The following is a 20,008-nucleotide window of genomic DNA, read 5'->3' as shown; positions in this document are numbered from 1 at the left end:
TACATTTACCATTAATTCAACCCCAAAAGTTTTGTTCTAAATATATTCAAATATATTATGTAATTCTATTAATTTTACTGTCTTGAAATCACTCCCAGAGCTTTCCAACCTGCTCCAATCTAGGCCTGTCATCTCTGGATCTCCCTTCACCATCATCCTGGAGATCTCCTTCTCTCTCATGTTGGACCCTCTGCTTCCTGGATCCCACATTGTCTTCCTATTTGATTTACAACCTTATTAGAGTGGGAACACATCCTCCAGTAGTGTCAAAAAAGGAGGTCTTGCATACCTGAAAATGTCTTTACTCTTCTGTCTAGTTCAATTGAGTTTGTAGAGAATTCTAATTTGGAAATAACTGTCCCTCAGAACTGTAAAGGCAATGTTCCATTTGTCTTCTAGTTTCCAACCTTGCTACTGAGAAATTTGCTGCCATTATGATTCTTGAGTCTTTGTATGAAGCCCCTCCCCCAGCCCTCCTACCTCAGCTCTTTGGAGTTTGTAGAACCATCTCTTTGTTCCCACTGTTTTAAAATTTCATGACAATGTGCCTGGGTCTAGACTATTTTTATACACTATGCTGGGTTACTTAATAAGTCCTTTCAGTCAGGAAACTCATTACTTTTGGTTCATTACTTTTTGATGATTTCCTTCCATTTTCTTTCTGGAAATCGTAGCATTCAGGTGTTAGACCTAGAATGGATCACTAAATTTCAATTTCCAAGAGCTCTTTTATATACTATCCAATTTTTGTTTCAAGGATTTCACACACACGCGCGCGCGCACCCATGCCTCGTATTTCCCAGCCTAGAGACTCTATTCCATTCTTTCCAATCTCCCACTAAAGTGCAGCAGATTCTGAACAGTGGGGAAGGAGATCTAGTGCTCTAATTGCTTCTTAAACAGACTTTAAGCAGGTCTCCTGATTTTAGCCTCACCTTCACCTCCACTTTCAATTATCTTGTGCCAACAAATTTCTGAGCCTTTCAGGGATTCTGCATCATAAACCAGTTTGCTTCTCAGCTTTCCAAACTGACAGCTTAGAATTCATTTTTTGTGCTGTTTGCTAAGACAGTTTATTGACTTATCGGTTGCCAAATCTAGTTGCTATCCTCTCTACTGCTCATTTTGTCCTTGTTGTTTCATAACATTTTCTTTTTAATACATTTAATTTCATTGGAGTTGAGAGGAAGCAAAAAATAAATGTGTGTTAATTCACCAACTTTAATCCTGTCACTAATCATTTATAAGTTTTATTTGTATATGTTAAGTATTCTGAAAATTTTAAAGTAGGTATATAGTATGTGATCTTTTAAAATAACTATTCCCATCTCTTTCACTGTTATAGCTCGAGAAATCAGAATAAAAAGAACTCAATGAAGCCAAAGTTATGGGCTTGATCAATGTTCAGAAAAGCTGGTTTAAAATAAACATTTTTCTTTAATTCCTGGACTATGCCCCTCAAAAATACAAGTAAAGGAATTTATCACAAATACTGGAAAACGGACTCAAAGCTTAGCTTATGTCTTCAGTGTAAACAGTATCATTTCTATACCTAAAGATGTATTTTAATTTCCTTCCACTGACAGGTGATTTAGATGTAATTTTACATTACATTTTATATTTACTAAATGCAAGTAGACTTCATTTACATATCTCCCCTCCATAACACTCCAGTCAAGAATTTTCCATTTTTGTTTTGTTCCCTCAAGGCTTGAGGTTTCTTCTTTTGAAAACTGGCTGCTGTCTGTGATGCCATTACTAGCCTGATCTGATGTACTCAACCCGATACCAGGCCAAGGGAGTCCTTCAGTGATCTCTGGCAATGGTGAAGGAGGAGCAGAAAGGATAACACACACCTAGAGCAGCACATCTGGCAACAGTTCAAAGTCTCAAGTCTCAAGCCCAACTCCCTTCCAAAAAGACCCAGGCTGTTCTTTAAACTAGAGCACCACCCCACTTTTCAAAACAAAATGAAAAGATAGTTTTCCTTTGAGATGAAGGAAGATACTTAGAGGAGAATGTGAACTTCTCCTTAAATGCCCAAGTAGCTACACTTCAGTCCTGACGTAACACACAACCAGAGTCATTTGTTTTTCCTTGTGTGGTCTAAATAAAAAGTGAAAAGAAAGGGAAGAGGGGAAAATTCCTATAAAGCAGCCAGTCATAAGTGAAAAATTTCAAAACTTTATCTTTGCCTCTCCTCTGGATTCTCTACTATCTCTAGCTTGCCGTTAAAACTCCTTGTAACACATCACAAAGTTACCATCTTTGCTTTAGGGGCAGAAGTAGAGAAGAGTAGCTGAGTGGCTGTGTTCCTGTTTGGAAGCAATGAATGGTAGCAAATCCCTGGATCTACTGAAGAAGGGCAGTAAACTGGAGGCTAAGCTATTGCCCCTTTCCACCTAGGGTTAGTTTTCTAGGGCTCCCCATAACTGTAGTCCCCCCGTCTCTGCAGGGCCCTTGCCCCAAAACACAAGAACTACCCATCAATAGCTTGGAAAGGGGCGGGGGTAACCCCACCATTTACGTTGCCTTGCTGGTGAGTTTAAGATGGACAGGGACTTGATTTCTGTTGTCCTAATGAGCCAAGCTTCTGGATACCTAGCTGAAACTCATGAACACATATTTGCCACAAATGTCTTTCCAGACATTTATTTTTAAATGAAGCTTAAGAATGTAACCTAGTCGTAATCTGGAGGACTACCAACAATAAGTAAAAGATAATAGTACCATTCTTGTGGCATTTTATCAGACAATCACTGAAAATACTAATTCTTGAGAATGATAACTAATTGTTAATTATTAACAATTAGAACAAAGAACATTTCAAAACTGAATATAGGGCAATTAGGCAAAATCAAATATAAAAATTTCCAGTGCAAAAAAACTACAAGGAATTCTCTATTATGTGGTTTTTTTTTTTTTTTTTTTTTAATAATTTTATTTATTTATTTATTTTTCCCCCAAAGCCCCAGTAGATAGTTGCATGTCAAAGTCACACATCCCTCTAGTTGCTGTATGTGGGACGCGGCCCCAGGATGGCCGGCGAAGCAGTGCTTCGGTGTGCCCCTGGGCATCCGAACCCGGGCCACCAGCATCGGAGCGCAAGCACTTAACCGCTAAGCCATGGGGCCGGCCCATATTATGTGGTTTTTAAAATGTTTTTAAATCATAACTAATGAAGAACCAGCTCTTTTGTACTTACAGCACAGAATTCTTCAAAGGATATTCTTCCATCTCCATCCTTATCTGCATTTATTATGGTTTTGTCTACAATCTGCTGTAACTGTGTATCTTTCAGATTGTTCCCCACCATCATCTTCAGCACCTGGAAGAGTTCCCCATTGGAGATATAGCCATCTTTATCCATGTCATAGATACGGAAAGCAACTAAAAAAAGAGTAAGGAAAATCAATGGCAATTACAACACAATCCCAAGTGAATACTTTCAAAGAGAAAGAAAACAATAAGTTGCCAAACATCTAAACTTATAAATTATGAGGATGGTTACTTTCCACATACAGGTGTTGCCTTCAGGTGCAGTTTAACATGGTTGGTTAAGAGTATGGGCTATGGAGTCAAGAGTGCTGGGGCCAATTAGTAGCTGAGGGCAAGTTATTTAACCCTGCTAAGCTTCAGTTCCTGCACATATAAAACTGGGGCTAAAAACTGCTCCAACCTCCCAGGTTCTTCAGAATACTGAATGACATAACACATGTGAATTGCTTAGAAGAGTGTCTGATACACGGCAAAAGCTCAATAAAAGACAGCGATTGCTATTAATATTACTCTCACTTTATGAGTTCATTTGCAGAAGATGTTCGCATATATTCTGTGCCTCAGAGAACTGTTGTTGAATAAAATGTCTCTTTAGTTAAGAGTTAAGTAATTTAAAAAGGCATCAGATGTTCCCTGTTGTAGAGGTTGCCTCTATAAACCAAAACAGTGGACTTTCAGCTAAATATTTCTGAATACAGTGTCTGTAAACTAAGTTACCTAGAACATTAGAACATTTCTCCCCACTTTCATCAAAAAATCTCTTATCCAAGACAAAGTTTATATGGCTGCTTCTAATAGAAAGAAATTCTGTTTTCCTTCTATCTAACTAAAAAGCAACAATGACACATTATTAAAAAATACCAGTTGCAAATGTCCTAAAAGGATTTTCTCCAGAATGTAAAATTTCTGTGATGTCTACTAAGGATCTACAATAAAAGACATCTTTTATAATGCAGTTTGGGGTAGTGGTGCTGTAAGAGTGAAAATGAGCTCAGTGAAGAGAAATACTTACACCTCAACTTCTGTTCCTTATCTCCTTTGACACTGAACTGAGACACTCCCTCAATGAATTCTGAATAAGAACAGAAAATGTTTACAAGTCAGAAGTTTTCATTTTTTACACAGAAAAACAATACACACAAAATTCTTACATACCCACAAAAGGATATTTCCTTGCTGCAAAAGAAAATATTACTAGCAGTGTTTAAAACTGAAAATGCCAAATATGAAACTTCGACCAAGTTTTATATATATATATATTTTTTAATTTGAACTTAGAGTTCCCTAAGGTCAAATCAATTTGAACAAATATTTATTAAGTACCACAGAGCATAACACTCAAAAACAAATGCTTTAAGCTATTTATTTCTTTCTTCTTGGAATATGACTAAAAAAGGGGGACTTTAAAAAAAGACAATGCATTGTTTTACCAGAACAAAAGTAATTTTGGATTTCTGGTTCCAAAATTCAGAATCATTTAAATAAACTGTTGGAAGTTTCATGAAAATGATCATTTTTCTTCATTGCCTGCTAAACCCTAAATCATAATCATCTTTAGCTCCCTTCACTTATAATTCAGTTCCTAAAACTAAAATAAAATCTTGTCGATGATTCCCCAGTGAAATGAAATGTTTATTTACTTTAAAGTATAGAATCAAATATAAAATTATCATGTTAATACTAGCAAAAGCACTACTGTCTTTGTAAAAACCTAGATTAACTACAATAAATTAATCCTTTCTATGATAATGCTCATATCCTTATTACTACAGTTTATTTTTTATCACTGACTTAGAATTAAGTTTCATTCTTTAAAAAAAGGTTTCAAAAAATGCTATTTCTAAGTTTCCCTAAAGTGAGACTAATATTCTAAAAACACAATACTAAATCTAATTTTTTTAGACTACCTTAAAGGACAATTTGATCATTTATGAACCAAAAAGTAAAATGTCTTAGTTCATTAAGGTACACATACCACAGACTTTGAGATCTTAACATAATCTATTATTATAAGATCACCAAAAATATAAAGACATTTAAGAAAAACTAAATTGTTCAGACATTTTCATACACAGAGCTGTAAGACCACTCATAGATTATCTAACTTGTGATGTTAAAAAAGTACTTTCTTACCTTTAAAGTCTACTTCTCCATTCCCATCTGTGTCGAATATATCGATTACTCGTTGTACTAAAGGATTCTGTTGTAACTCAGGCAGAGACATGAACTCTTCCACACTTAAAGAACCAGAATTGTCCAAGTCGAGCTTCTTAAATCTCTTTCCTAGCCTTTTAATTTCATCAGCATCAACTAAAAGCAAGATTTACAAAATGATTTTATGGTAATTACAGGGAAAAAAATCCAGTAGTTACCCAATAGTTTAATTTTCAATTTAATTAAAAGAGTACATATACTGTTGACTAATTCCTTATAACAGAGAAAGTATATCAGAAATATTTTTATTTGGTTACCTTTTTGTTTGTCGGCACCTGCCATAACTGTATGCTGAGTATCAAGATATTACAGGATTGACAATGCTAAGCTGATCATGGAAGTCAGGTGGTTCTTACTAGGCAGGCTAAATCAATCTCTGTTCTGTACCAAAGCACCTTGATTTTCACTTGTTTTTAAATTTTAATTTACTTTATTTCTAATAGTTCATGGTTCAAAATATGAACATGGTTTAAACGTGGTTCAGAATTCAAAGCCTCCCCCCCACATCCTACCCTGTAGACATCCAATTCTCCTCCTTGGAAGCAATGTTACCAGTTTCTTGAATATTCTTCCAGAGATACTCTTTGCAAATACGAGCAAATAAAACAAAGCTTTTACTTTAACCAAAAGAACTACAGCTAACAAAATTCACTTTTCAAGGCTTTAAAGGAGAAAAAAAATAACTAAACAACTTAAGAAATGTTTGCATTAGTCTGTAATTACTCTATAAAAATAATGCAGTGTCAGGTCTCTTATCGTAGGCATTCTTGAAAAAGCTTTCTTTTCTTCGTCGTCTTCTAAATTACATTACTGTCTTCATTCCTTTAAAAAATCAGACTAATTCATATAAAAAAATCTGATCATGGATTAATAGAAATAGTACAAATATATAAAAAAATTAAATACAATCACCAACGTTTTAAAAGAAAATCAACAAGTAAAATATGCTACTGCCCATGAATATACACGTATAATTGCCCACAATATTAGAAACTGAGATTGCAAACTGTTTTGAAAGTTCAAATATATGGCATCCTCATTCTAAGAACTTAAAAGTTAAAGTATATATTTTTAAAATATAAAAACATTACATTAAAATGGAATAAGAACTATAATTATCTGCACTACTAAAATATAGACTGCACAACTACAAGATGTTGCTCTAATACGAAGTAGTTCACACGCAACTGATAAAAGGAGCAATGTCAGCAGAGCCCAGAAATGTCATTGGTTCACAGGGATTTTTCCCCAGTATGTTATGAAAGGATCAGGGGCAAGTTTTCTCAAATTAAACAGAAAAGTCTTAATATGAAAACCTTAAAAAAAAGAAAAGGTGAAAACAACAGATGCCTTCCTTTAGAGAAAATAACAGCAAGTTTAGCAGCTTCAAGAACCTCGAGGCTTTCCAACATTGTCACCTGGTGAAAACTGAGGGTGCAAAGGAACAAGCTGCAGAGACAATTTCTTTCTTTTGTTTTTTTGAGGAAGATCAGCCCTGAGCTAACATCCATGCCAATCCTCCTTTTTTTTTTTTTTTTTTTTTTGGTGAGGAAGACTGGCCCTGAGCTAACATCCATGCCGATCTTCCTCTACTTTATGTGGGATGCCGCCACAGCATGGCCTGACAAGCGGGTGCGTCAGTGCGCGCCCAGGTTCCGGCCCCGGGCCGCCAGCAGTGGACCTCGCGCACTTAACCGCCATGCCACGGGGCCGGCCCGTGCAGAGACAATGTCTCTTGCCTATCACCTCTCCCTCCCACTGCTCCCCGAAAAAGCAATTAACAAAGGTGACTATACCCAGGCTTATTATTTAATTTTTACAGTTATTTTCTGCTGAAGCAGATGCCCTCAAGAACTCATATCTCAAAACAGGATGCACAAGCCTCAGTTTAAGGCTAATAAGTTAAGGGCTACGGTGCTTAGTATAAATGCCAGAGGTAATTTGTGCTAGTATTTTTAAAATCATTATTGTTTTTGTTAGTACTCTGTTACAAAGCTGCATGAGTGACCTACCCTATCCACATTTTTCCTAGACATGTGATTTTGCAGCATGTGAGGTTTTTCAGGAATGCATATATATTGTATCACAGCAGCAATGTCTTTACAGTAATTTAGTGATTCATCTAAACACGGCTTCAAACAGCAAAATACATATATTTATAATAATCCAATCAAAAATTCAAACATACACTTCATGAACACATCAACGGCACAGAGTATTTTATATTAAAGAGTATTCCTTCTTTAACGGAAGAGATGGGAAAAGCAAACTGTTCAAATAAATCTTATTTTCCAATTTTCCATGATGAAATCAGATACCCTCACTCTTGGAGGAAAAAAAACTTATTAAGTCCCACAAATGCTTTTCATTTATTTTTTACTGGTCTCCCCCACCTCAGGGCAGAGTCTATGACATTTTCATTGGTGTTCTGTACGTTACATATAATAGGTGCTCAATAAATGTTTTCAATGAGTACTAATTTTAAATGTTTCAGATTTAAAACTTATTGATCAAAATGCCATCAGTATTTCAAGTAAAATTCTACTTATTTAACCAGATACCAATCAGCTAATCTTTCAGAACAGGTTCTCAAAGTTTAGATTTTGCTGAAAGCTTACCCTCTCCATGCGTGCCTTAATTTTACATACATACCAAAGATCAGTTAACTAGTTTCTTCTAGCAGTCTTGAGTTTTGCCTTAGTTTACAATCATAGACCAAAAAGCATGATGAAGAAATTGAATATAATGGATGACCAAGGTAGATTACGAGTGGAAAAAGAAAGACAATGTCTCCATCAACAGTACATGGATGAATCAGGATCATTTCATTTAGCAATAGCTCTAGAGTGTGGAAAAGAGGGAAGGCAGAACATAATATTTATGGAAACTATCTTTTAGATTCCATTTACTGAGGCTGGGACATGAACAATAGTTTAGAAAGTTCCACTATGAAATTGAAACTGAGGTGCTTGAAGGACTATGTTTCAATTACCTGGACAACCCCACTAAGTGAGAAGACAGCATTCTACAGTCTTGATGAAAGAATAAGAATATTAAAAATCTTAAGAGTAATAAGGATGACTGTTAAATCACATAAATATACTTGGTTCAATACATCCTTCTTTACACTGCCAACAGTAATCTTTCAAAAAGGCATATTCAGCCAAATTGCTAGCTCTGTGCTTAAAAAAATTTCTAGTGGCTTCCTAATGCAAACAGGATAAAAAGTCTAAAGCTCTTGACAATATTCAGCCTCAATTTGAATTTCCATCTTTCTCTTCCCCCATTGCCTTTACTTTAGCTACAAATCTTGGCACAAATCTTCGACAGCATAAATTTCATGCCTCCATTACCTTATAAACCCTCTGCTGGAATGCCCTTCCCTGAACTCTCCATTTATGAGACCCCTCTCAATTTTTCTCTGATTAAAAAAAGAGGGGAGGATGTTCTTAACTGTATATACTGTAGTTATTAGTATCATTAACTCACTTTCTGGCAAAAGCCCTTAAAGCAACATTTAAAATCCATTCACTTTCTTTTACTTGAAGTATCTTATGAAATATTATAAAATAGTTGATACCTGTTCTGGTTGAGTAGCTAAAACTTTCCTCAAAGGCAAAGCAATTTGCCAGTGATCCCACTTTAACTGGACAGTAAGCGGCTTTTTAAAATGCCCCTGAACTATGACTTAGAGGAAACGAGCTCCATCTAATCTTCTCTTCATCACCATTCACATACCCCTTGGAGCCAAACTCACCTCGAGCTTCTTTACGAAGTCAGTGTAGTTTGAAAGAAGGCAGTATCTATTCTCCAACCACCCATTTATTTCCTCCTTTCTGTCCCTTCCTTCCTGCTTGGATTACAACGATGAGTAAGACACAGACTAGATTACTCAGTACTTACTATCGTGTTGAGGCTAGCTAAACAACCGAAGGAATCTGTACCTAAATAATTATGTTTTAAAATGGCTAGCTTGCAAGGCAATGTCACGAATATTTTTTAAAGCCAAGATCTAAGAAAGCTAGCTTTCAAAAACAAATGGTAAAAATAGCTCTTTTAGGTATGGAACAAAGTGACTTATTTGGTCATTACTGTCACCAGAGAAGCAGTTATTCAGCACTTCCCATTTGCCAGCACTGTAAACTAGACATGTTTCAAGATCAAACATATCCTAAAGTATGAAACAAGGTCTCAATTCTTGAAATATTAGCATTCACCAATCTCCTACCAATTAGGCACAGATCTCTGAAATAGATCAAACCCATCTTGGCAGCACCACTAAATGTTTCAGATCTGCACTTAGCTTATTAAAGAACAAATTCCAACTTTTGGCACCAACTTTCATCAAAGATTTTTCCTACTGCTTGGGATCACACTCTCTCAAAACAGACGGACAAGGAAAAAAAAAAACAAACCTCACCATCCTCTTGACTCATCTTGTGACTCAGAGATACTCTTTTTCATATGTTCTGCCAAGTTGAAACATGTTATTTTTCCACTTTTTGTAAGCATACCTTTGAGAGGACTATCTTTTTTAATAGTTGAAAATGCCTACATATTCAATTTAAATTATATTATACCAAGTATTAAAGTAGATAATCTTATAAAGTCCTACTCTATAAAGTCATATATATATATATATATATATATGCACACACACACAGCTCTCTAAAATTTAAGCAAGGCATTAAAAATTTAGATATTTTAGTCTGAGTTTTAAATAGTTATTAATAAGGAATTGATGAACTGCTTACATGGAAAACACCAAATTAAACTGTTGAGACCTTACCCAGATCAATGTACCTTGAGTATACTCAAGGATAAATGTGAAATTAGATGGTTACTGGTTTTAACAAGTGATATCAAGAATCTTATTAATATTACCACATAAAATAATTAAAAACTTGCTTTTAGAGAGCTCATGTTGCTACAGTAAATTTTAATCAATATTTTCAACAGGACATATTAATACTAGAGTGCTATAATATTAACAGAGATAGAAGGTCGCATATTCATTCATCACTCTCTCAGATGAAGAAATTTAACCATCTCCCTTTATTAGATTTTTTTTTCTCATTTAGAAAAAAAGGAATATAAGAGATTCCAAAACAGCACAGAAGAGATCTAGAGTTCTGGCTCTTAAGGCACTGTTATTACCAGATACACACCAAGCTGCTATTCTACTGTTAGGGTTAAAAGTAAAAACAACTTCAAGTATAATAAGCTCTTTTAGGTGATTCTGAGGCTTCTCAGAATTAAAAGGAAAAGAAATAAGAAGAATGGCAGAAAAATGAACTTTCCTCAAATTTTAGCCAATTCCCAGTAATTGTGTAGTAGTAAACAGCAATAAGACTATTGCTCCTTCAGGAAGTTCTTTTAATAGCCACTTTATAAATACTTTATTACCTATTACTCTATCAATGATTTAACAACAAAAACAAAATAAAGCAAGTTTTTTCAAATCCTCCTAGCAAAAATAATGTTTTGAAAGAAACAACTAAATGTAATGTGGGATCCTGTTCAGAATTCTGGAAAAGAAAAAGAAAACTTTTCATATGTCCTCAGTTTTTTCACTAAAATATGCAGTTTAATAGTATAACAATATTAATTTGATTTTGATAACTGCACTATGATTCTGTGAGATGTTAACATTAGAGGAAGCTCAGTGAGGGATATTTGGGAACTCTATTATTTCTGCAACTTTTTTGTAATTTCTCCTTAGTCTCCTCCAATTTGTGACAGCTCTTAATTCTTCCTTTGTTTTTCATGACCTTGAAACTTGTGCTCCAGTATTTTGTAAATGTTCCTCAGTTTCAGCTTGCTGATGTTTTCTCATAATTTGAATTAATTTGGACATTTGGAGCAAGACTACCACTGAAATAATGATGTATCCTTCTCAGTACTAGTGATGGTAACTTTTATCACCAGGGCAAGGTGGTGTCTGCCGGATTTCTCCACTATAAATCTACTATCTTTCCCTTTGTATTAAAAAATATTGGGGGTGAAGGGAAATACTTTGAGACTATGCAAATATCCTATTTCTCCTAAAACTCTGACCTAATTTTAGCATCCATCGGTGGGTCTTGTCTGCAAGATTTTATTACTGTGGTATTCGCCTAATAATGATTTTCTTTTTCCCTCTTTCCTCCTACATTAATTGGAATGCTCCTGTTAAAAACGAAGCAAAACAAAACAAAAATTGTCCTTTCTCTCCATTTATTTCTTTATTCAATTATTCATATCAGCATGGATTCATAGGTATTTATTTAATTCTATGGGTTAAAATTCAATAATGTCATTATTTGCTAGTCAAACTGTTTCAGCTTTGGTCTTTTGGTACTACCTCTGGTTGGCTCCTGTGTGACCTTTCAACAATCTCCATTTTGAGCACTTCCTTAATTTCTGGCACATAAAATGTTCCAGCCTCATCCTGAGTACACATAATATTTCTAGAAGAGATTCTTTTATCTCTTTTGTATAGCTGGACATTTAGAAATATACTATAAAATGAAAACTATAAGGAAAGATTACTCTAATAAGTGATCTCAGAATCTCTACCTTCAAGATACTCTGGAAAGAGCCATCAGACATGACAAAATTACCTAAGGAGAAACATGTACTGAATAACTTATAAACTACCACAAGAATAAAGCGTTATCATGTTGTCAACAGAAGATATTGGGTAGTCTTTCAACATAAAGATTAATTTAAAAGTTTTAAAGTCTTTTGTAAAATTCATCTCCTACAAAGGTAATGACTGTTATTTCCATATTACCCTAAATAAGAAGTAAAACCCACTAGGGGGCGCAGTAGAGACGGTCACAGATAAAAACCATACGCAGCTCCAAAAAAACCCAAAATTTTATAGCGACTTTACGTATACATTAGTAGCTTAACATTTATATTCTGCACAGAATAGTTTGACAACAGAACAAACAAAGCAAAGAAAGCACTCTACCAATATTACGAGAGAATCGAAAAAGTGTATCATGAAATATGGACACAGACATTTGTGCTCTTTCCTTACAAATGAAGAACTTTCATTCACTTAAAAGGTCTAGATTTTAAGAGTATATCATAATTTTCTAACACAAGAGGCAACGCGCACTTTTGGTTTTTTATATTATAATTCTTACATGCTTTAAAAATTATTAGGTGGGCAACTAGAAGGATGTGCAACTATGACATACAACTATCTACTGGGGCTTCGGGGGAAAAAAAAAAGAGGAGGAGGATTGGCAATAGAAGTTAGCTCAGAGCCAGTCTTCCTCAGCAAAAAGGGGAGGCTTAGCACAGATGTTAGCTCAGTGATCTTCCTCACAAAAAAAAAAGGATTTTAAACCAACTTTGAGAAATAACTGACATCCCAAAAATGCATTATTAAATATATAGTTCCATAGGTTTTGACAAACGTATATGCCTATGTAAGCATCACTACAATCAAGATAAAAAGTACATTTCCATCATTCCAAAATGTTCCCTTGGGCCCTCTGCAGTCAATCACACACACACCCACCATCCCCACCAACTCCAGGCAACCACTGTTCTGCTTTCTGTAACTAAATTCTGTCTAGAATTTCATATAAATGGGATCATAATATATATTCTTGTGTCTACCTTCTTTTTCTCATCAAGTTTTTGACACTAATCCAATTGCTTCATACATCAGCAGTTTGCTCCTTTTTATCATAAAGTCCATTGTATGGACATATCTCATTTGTTTATGCATTCATCTGTTAACAGACGTTCCTATCGTCTCCTGTTTGGGACTATTAGGAATAAAGATGCTAAGAATATTCATTGTAAGTTTTTCTGTAAACAAATGTTTTCCTAGAATTGCTGGGCCATAGGGTAAGCATATGTTTAACTTTCAGAAACCGTCAAAAAGTTTTCCCAAGTGGTGTACCACTTTACACTCCCATCAGCAATATGAGAATTCCAGGAGCTCCAAATCCTCGTCAACATGTGGTATTGTCAGTCTTTTTAAGTTCAGCCATTCTAGTGGGTAGCAGCAGTATGTGATTATAGTTTTAATCTGTATTTCTCTGAGAACTAATGATCTTGAGCATCTTTTTCATGTGATTATTGGCAATTCGTATATCTTCATTTGTGAAGCGACTGTTCAAATCTTTTACCTTTTTAAAATTGGGTTGTCTTAAAGAGTTTGTGATGTTCTCTGTACACTGCCTGATGTAAGTCCTTTGTCAGGAAGAGTTATTTAAGTATTTTCTTCCCAGTCCATAAGCTGCCTTTTCAGAGGTGTCTTTTAAAGAGCAAAAACTTCCAATTTTGATGAAGTCTGTTGTTTTCTTTTACGATTCATGTTTTATGTGTACTAAAAATCTTGGCCTATCTTGGTCATGAAGGTTTTCTTCTAGAAGTTCCATAGTTTTAGTTTTCATGTTTAAATCTATGACCCATATTAATTTTCATATATGGTATAAGTAAGGGTAGAGGTAAACTTTTATTCCATATAGAAATACAGCTATTTTGCTGAAAAGGCTCGCCTTACAATGGTATCTTTGACGGTTTTGTCAAAAATCAATCAACTATACAAATTAACATGTTGTACATCTTAAATTTATACAATGTTACAGTATATCAAATATATTTCAATTAAAAAATTTAAAAATCGACCATATATATGTGTGTGTGTATATGTATATATGTGTGTATATACCGTCTCTCTGTTCCATTGATCTATCTTATGCCAATACCACAGTTTTTATGTTTTATAATAAATCTTTAAATCAGGGAGCACTCTCTTCATACTTTATTCCAAAAGTATGTTTCAAAATTGTTCTGGCTCTTCTAAGACCTGTGCATTTCCATATGGAATTAACAATTTGCTTAGTAATTTTTACACAAAGCCTGCTGAGAATTTGATTGAGATTGAATCTTGAAGCTATAGATCAATTCAATCTTGAATCTACAGATCAATTCAATCTATTGAATCTGTAGATCAATCTGAGTAGAACTGACACCTTAACAGTATCAAGTCTTCCAATCTATGAATGTGGTATCTCTCTCCATTTATTCAGGTCTTTTTAAGTTTCTCTCAGTGATGTTTTACAGTTCAGTGTACAGATCTTACATATATCTGGTTAAATTTATACCCGAATATTTCACGCTTTCACTCTATTTTAAATGGTATTTTTATCAATTTCACTTTTCAATTGTTTATTGCTATTATATAGAAATTCTACTGATTTTTGCATACTGTCCTTGTATCCTACAACCTTGCTAAATTCACTTATTATTTCTAGTAAATTAGGATTTGCTATATACACAACCATATCATCCAAGAATAAAGATAATTTTACTCCTTCCTTTCCAATCTACATGTAGTTTATTTCATTTTTGGATTTAATGTACTGACTAGAACTTTTAGTACAATTTTGACTACAATTGGTCAGAGTGAAAAACTATGCTTTTTTTCCCAATCTTAGGAGGAAAGCAGTCTTTCATCGTTTAGTATGATGTTAGCTGTAGGTTTTTTGTAGGTGCCCTTTACCAGGTTGAGGAAGTTCCCTTCTATTCCTAATTTGCTTAAGAGTATTTATCACGAAAGGGTACTGAACTTTGTCAAACACTTTGCTATATCTATTGAGAAGATTATGTTTTTCCTTTTATTCTGTCAATATAGTGAATTACATTAATTGATTTTTTTAGTTAAAATCATACTCCTGGGATAAACTACACTTGGTCATTTTTTTGTATGTGTGAGGAAGATCAGCCCTGAGCTAACAACCAGTGCCAATCCTCCTCTTTCTGCTGAGGAAGATTGGCCCTGGGCTAACATCCGTGCCCACCTTCCTCTACTTTACATGGGACGCCGCCACAGCATGGCTTGACAAGCAGTGTGTCAATGTGCACCCAGAATCCGAACCTGCGAACCCCGGGCCAACGAAGCGGAGCACACTCACTTAACTGCTGTGCCACCAGGCCGGCCCCTTAGTCGTGTTTTATTGCCCTTTTTACATATTGCTGGATTTGACTTACAAATATTTAAGGATTTTTGTACATATGTTCATGGTGAATATCGGTCTATAGTTTTCTATAATGTCTTTGGTATTGCTATCGGTGTAACGCTAGCTTCTATTTTCTGAAGGAAACCGGATTATGATTGATATTTTTTTTTCCATTAAATGTTTGGTAGAATTTACCAATAAAGCTATCTGGCCCTGGAGTTTTCTTTGCGGGAAGATTTTTAAATAAGAATTCAATTTCATTAACAGGTATAATGCTATTAAGATTTTCTATTTCTTTTTGGGCCCGTTTTAGATATTTGTTTTTTAGGAAATTTGTCCATTTAATCTAAGGTGTACAACTTATTGGCATAAAATTGTTCATAATATTCCCTTGTTATCCTTTTAACATCTGTAGGATCTGTAGTGCTTTCAGTTCTTCATTACTGATAATGGTAATTGTGTTTTCTTTCTTCTAAACTGCTCCTTCAAAATGTGAAAGCTATGTACCACTAACTTCCTCCCACCTTATATAAATGACATGACCAAAAATGACCCACCATACCAGAAGTCACTCAGGCAAATGAATCTTGTTCAAAGATGTCACAAAAGAAGCTACAAACTTATAACAACCCTAAAAATGCATTCTTAGAACTGTTTTCACAGCTCACTGAGCTTCAGAAGAAAATCTGTTATAGAAAAGCCATGTAATGTTAAGGGTTAGAAGAAACCTTGGAGAAGACAAACTCAAGATGAGAAAACAGACCCAGAGAAAGTTAACTAAGTTGCTCAATGCTGTAAAGGCAAAGCTGAGTGATAGGATTTCTTGAAATACTTTCTTTTCCTATGGTAGTTTCATCTGAAGAGTCAGCATAGAAGCTTAGGGTAAGAGATACTAAACATTGCTGTTCCTTAACCTGTATTTCTGAGGTAAGTGTGGAGAAAAGGGAAGAGTAAGAATGTTCCCACTCCAGGTAGATAAAAATCAAACCATATATTTCTAAGATGTTCTCCAACTTGTTTATTACTAGTTTTCCTGCTGAAAGTGTTCACATTGCTGTTGTTTTTCTCCTTTTGGTTTATCTATATTGTGGTTAAAAATCAAAATAGGCAATACGTTATTGAAAAAGCATATACTTGTAAGATCATAAAAACATGTCTTCAAGTTTTCTCACTGTTATTAATAACCCTGGCTTAAAAGTCATATTCTTATTTTTTTTAAACCTAAGTGCATATTGTGTAGGTCAGTAACATATCTTATTCAAAAGATGCAGCTCTCAAAGATTTCCATTGTTTTTTAAGTCAAATCCAACCCCAGCCCATTACATCATATTCTCCAGGTTTTCCTCTTATTTTACCTGTTCTTATGTTGTGCTGTATTTAAACACGTTAGTTGTACTTTTCTTTAGCTTTGTACCACTCCCCACCCCCCCAAAAATATGGTATTTTCACAGAAGAATGCATATTCAAGAGTCTTCTTTTACTTTCAGCACCAATTATTCAAGAGTTATTTATGGCCGCTCCAGAGCTCAATCTGGTTTATCGCCAAGAATGTCATACTGCATCCCCAGTCTATTTTTTTTTTTCTTATTGACTTGCCTTTTATCTTAACACTAAGAAATTGCAGCACACAATTTATGTTAACAGTTTTTACTTTCTTCTTGAAGACATTCTTCACAGACAATTCTGGCTTCTTGCTCTAATTTGAACCAACAGCTTTCTAAGCCTGCAGTATAGTTGTTATCCTGGGATTTTCACTGGTATCTTAGAGATTTAGTTCCTTGGACCTCATTTCATCTTCTTCTTTAACTTCTATTTCATTTTTCTGGGTACACATTCAAGAAATTATGAAAGGTAAATTTTCGAAGTCCTTCAACTTCTGGAAATGTCTTTAATTTGATCTCACACCTGAGGAATCATTTGGTTGGTATCAAATTCTGGATTTAGAAACTCAGAACTTCTAATGAACTGCTCCACTGCTTTCTAATATCTACTGCTGCTGCTAAAAAAATCTAATGAAAGTAAATTCCTACTCTTTTTAGGCAACTTTTTTCCCTGTCTGGCAGCTTTTAGGGTTTTCTTTTCACTCTTATAATTTTAAAATTACAAAAGAAATTGAGACTAAATGCATATCTTTCTTCATCTAACCTCTTAAATGCCTTTTCAATCAGAAGATTTGATTTTTCAGGTGAGAGAAATTTTCTCCTACTATTTCACTGATTATCTTTGCTTCTATTTCATCTAACACATCTCCTCAAATTTCTTTTAGACAGATGCTACTACCCTCTGTACTTGTTCCCCAAATCCTTCTTTTCTTGCATACTTTTCCATATCTTTTGCTCTAACATTCTGAGTGGGATCCAAGAATTTATACTTTTGCTAAATGGTCAGCTAAGCTTTTCACCAGCTAAAGTAACTGACTTCTACACACCAGCTACAAAATTATTCAAATTTGTGGCAACTTGCAAATTACTACATGTCAGGGTTCATTGCCAAAACTACAAATTTTTAAGTGCTGTCACGATACAAAATCTGACACTATGGATAAAAAAACAGAGCTAGCACTTCACTTTTCTTAAGACTACTTGCTAAACTTGAAATACTTAGAATACAGCAGATAATCCAGGGATTTTAAAAAAAAAAAAAGGACTGTAACAGCAAAACAAAGTAACAACTCAAAGCCTAGGCATTCGAGTTCATGCACTATACTTTAGAAAAACTGTCATCCCTCTCTTCATTTCTCAGCTTTAAAGCTTTACCGAAAGAAAGCAAAATATAAGTAATTTTCAGTGGACTAGCTAAAATAAATTAGAGTTCAGGATCTCTAAGTCACTAAGCAAACAATAAATTATGGCTGGTAGATTGTTTAAGAAGCATGAAGTATGTAATAAATTTATGACGATTTTAATCTAAAGTAACAGATGGGGGCCAGCCCAGTAGCGTAGCAGTTAAGTGTGCGCGCTCTGCTGCGGCAGTCTGGGGTTCGGATCCCGGGCATGCACCGACACATCACTTGTCAAGCCATGCTGTGGCAGCGTCCCATATAAAGTAGGGGAAGATGGGCACAGATGTTAGCCCAGAGCCAATCTTCCTCGGCAAAAAGAGGAGGATTGGCAGATGTTAGCTCAGGGAGGATCTTCCTCACAAAAAAAAAAAAAGAAAAAAAATAATAAAGTAACAAATGCACATGTCAGTTTCAAAGTGAATAACAAAATTTTTTTTAATCATAAATGGCATTTTAGGAATAAAATGTTTTAAAACATTTTTACCTGTTCATATTCAAATTGAATTTTTATTGACATTAAAAAGGTTTCCTCCAAAGATTTCTGAAATGATGAATAAAGATTTGGGAGTAAACCAGAAATTACTCTTTACAACATACATTATTTAAAAATTGAAGTCAGTTAAGCTAGTTCATATAAGATAAGAAACATAAAGGAATGCAGAAATGAAGGAGGAAGTCAAATTAACTTTAATTTTTTCTCTGAAAAAGTTTTGTTTTTACAACAAAGGAAAATCCTAGCCTAAGTAAAGAATATGAACATGTAAACGTCCCTAAGACAATATGATTGTGAAGAGAAATTAATAGCACAAAGTCAATATCTTTATAGTTTCAAGTCACCCATAAATGTTCAAACCAGAAACAAAACTGCTTGAATACGAGACTATTAGCTCAAAATTAGTGCAGCCAGCCTAATGGCTAAGGATGTCTTCGAGGTTTCTACAGGTAGTTCATTATGCAAAAGGTAACATTCCTTCCGAGTTCGCCAAGCTCTTCCTGGGTCACTTTCTAATGAAAGAAAACTGAGAAATCTTTTTAGATAAAAGACTTATTAGGGCCGGCCCCGTGGCTTGGTGGTTAAGTGCGCGCGCTCCGATGCTGGTGGCCCAGGTTTGGATCCCGGGCGCGCACCGAGGCACCACTTCTCCGTCCATCCTGAGGCCGAGTCCCACATACAGCAACTAGAAGGATGTGCAGCTATGACATACAACTATCTACTGGGGCTTTGGGGGGAAAAAATAAATAAATAAAATCTTAAAAAAAAAAAAAAAAAAGACTTATTAGTCTTTCACATACATTCAATCTACTAGATAGGCCCTGTGTTTACCGATTTTGTCAAAGCCTTTCAGAACACTGGTTTTCTCAACAGTAAAAATTAATTGAATGTGATTTTCCACTCATCCTTTCAACTGTGCCCCAATCTAGTCCTCTGCTTAAACTATCTAAAGTAGTTGCACTCAGTCAGTTTTCCAAGTTATCATGCCAAGTTACAACTAAGGTCTCAACTTTGAGCAAATCACCCAATAGAGTATATATTTCCTAGTCCAGACAGGCTGACCAACAGACAGAAACAAAGTCACAATGGCCTAGAAAATTTTAACTTGATAAAAAGTGAACACTGAATTCAGAAACAAAAAAATCAACGAATACCTATGTCTTAGACAAGTTCAGTTTTGCCTAACTCATGTAGACAAACAAAACATTAATCTTGTAAGATTTACTATAAGAAAGGCTAGAGTATTGTGATTAAAAATATGACTCTGGA

General features: G+C 34.8%; 1 protein-coding gene across 1 annotated transcript in view; it reads right to left on the bottom strand.

Annotated features, from left to right (window-relative positions):
- PPP3R1 (protein phosphatase 3 regulatory subunit B, alpha) overlaps nucleotides 1-20,008 on the bottom strand; it is a 62,856-nt gene that overhangs the window by 3,533 nt on the left and 39,315 nt on the right. The window contains exons 3-5 of the mRNA XM_004435604.3: nucleotides 5,413-5,589; nucleotides 4,292-4,351; nucleotides 3,206-3,390 (exon numbers count right to left, since the gene is read on the bottom strand). Of these exons, the coding sequence (XP_004435661.1) occupies nucleotides 3,206-3,390; nucleotides 4,292-4,351; nucleotides 5,413-5,589 (422 nt within the window). The remainder of the gene's footprint in view (nucleotides 1-3,205; nucleotides 3,391-4,291; nucleotides 4,352-5,412; nucleotides 5,590-20,008) is intronic.

This window comes from Ceratotherium simum, chromosome 11 (assembly GCF_057802395.1).
Source record: "Ceratotherium simum simum isolate JZ-2026a chromosome 11, ASM5780239v1, whole genome shotgun sequence".
Taxonomy (NCBI): Eukaryota; Metazoa; Chordata; class Mammalia; order Perissodactyla; family Rhinocerotidae; genus Ceratotherium; species Ceratotherium simum.
The sequence above is the reverse complement of the archived record's forward strand: the minus strand, read 5'-3'. Positions and strand labels throughout refer to the sequence as shown.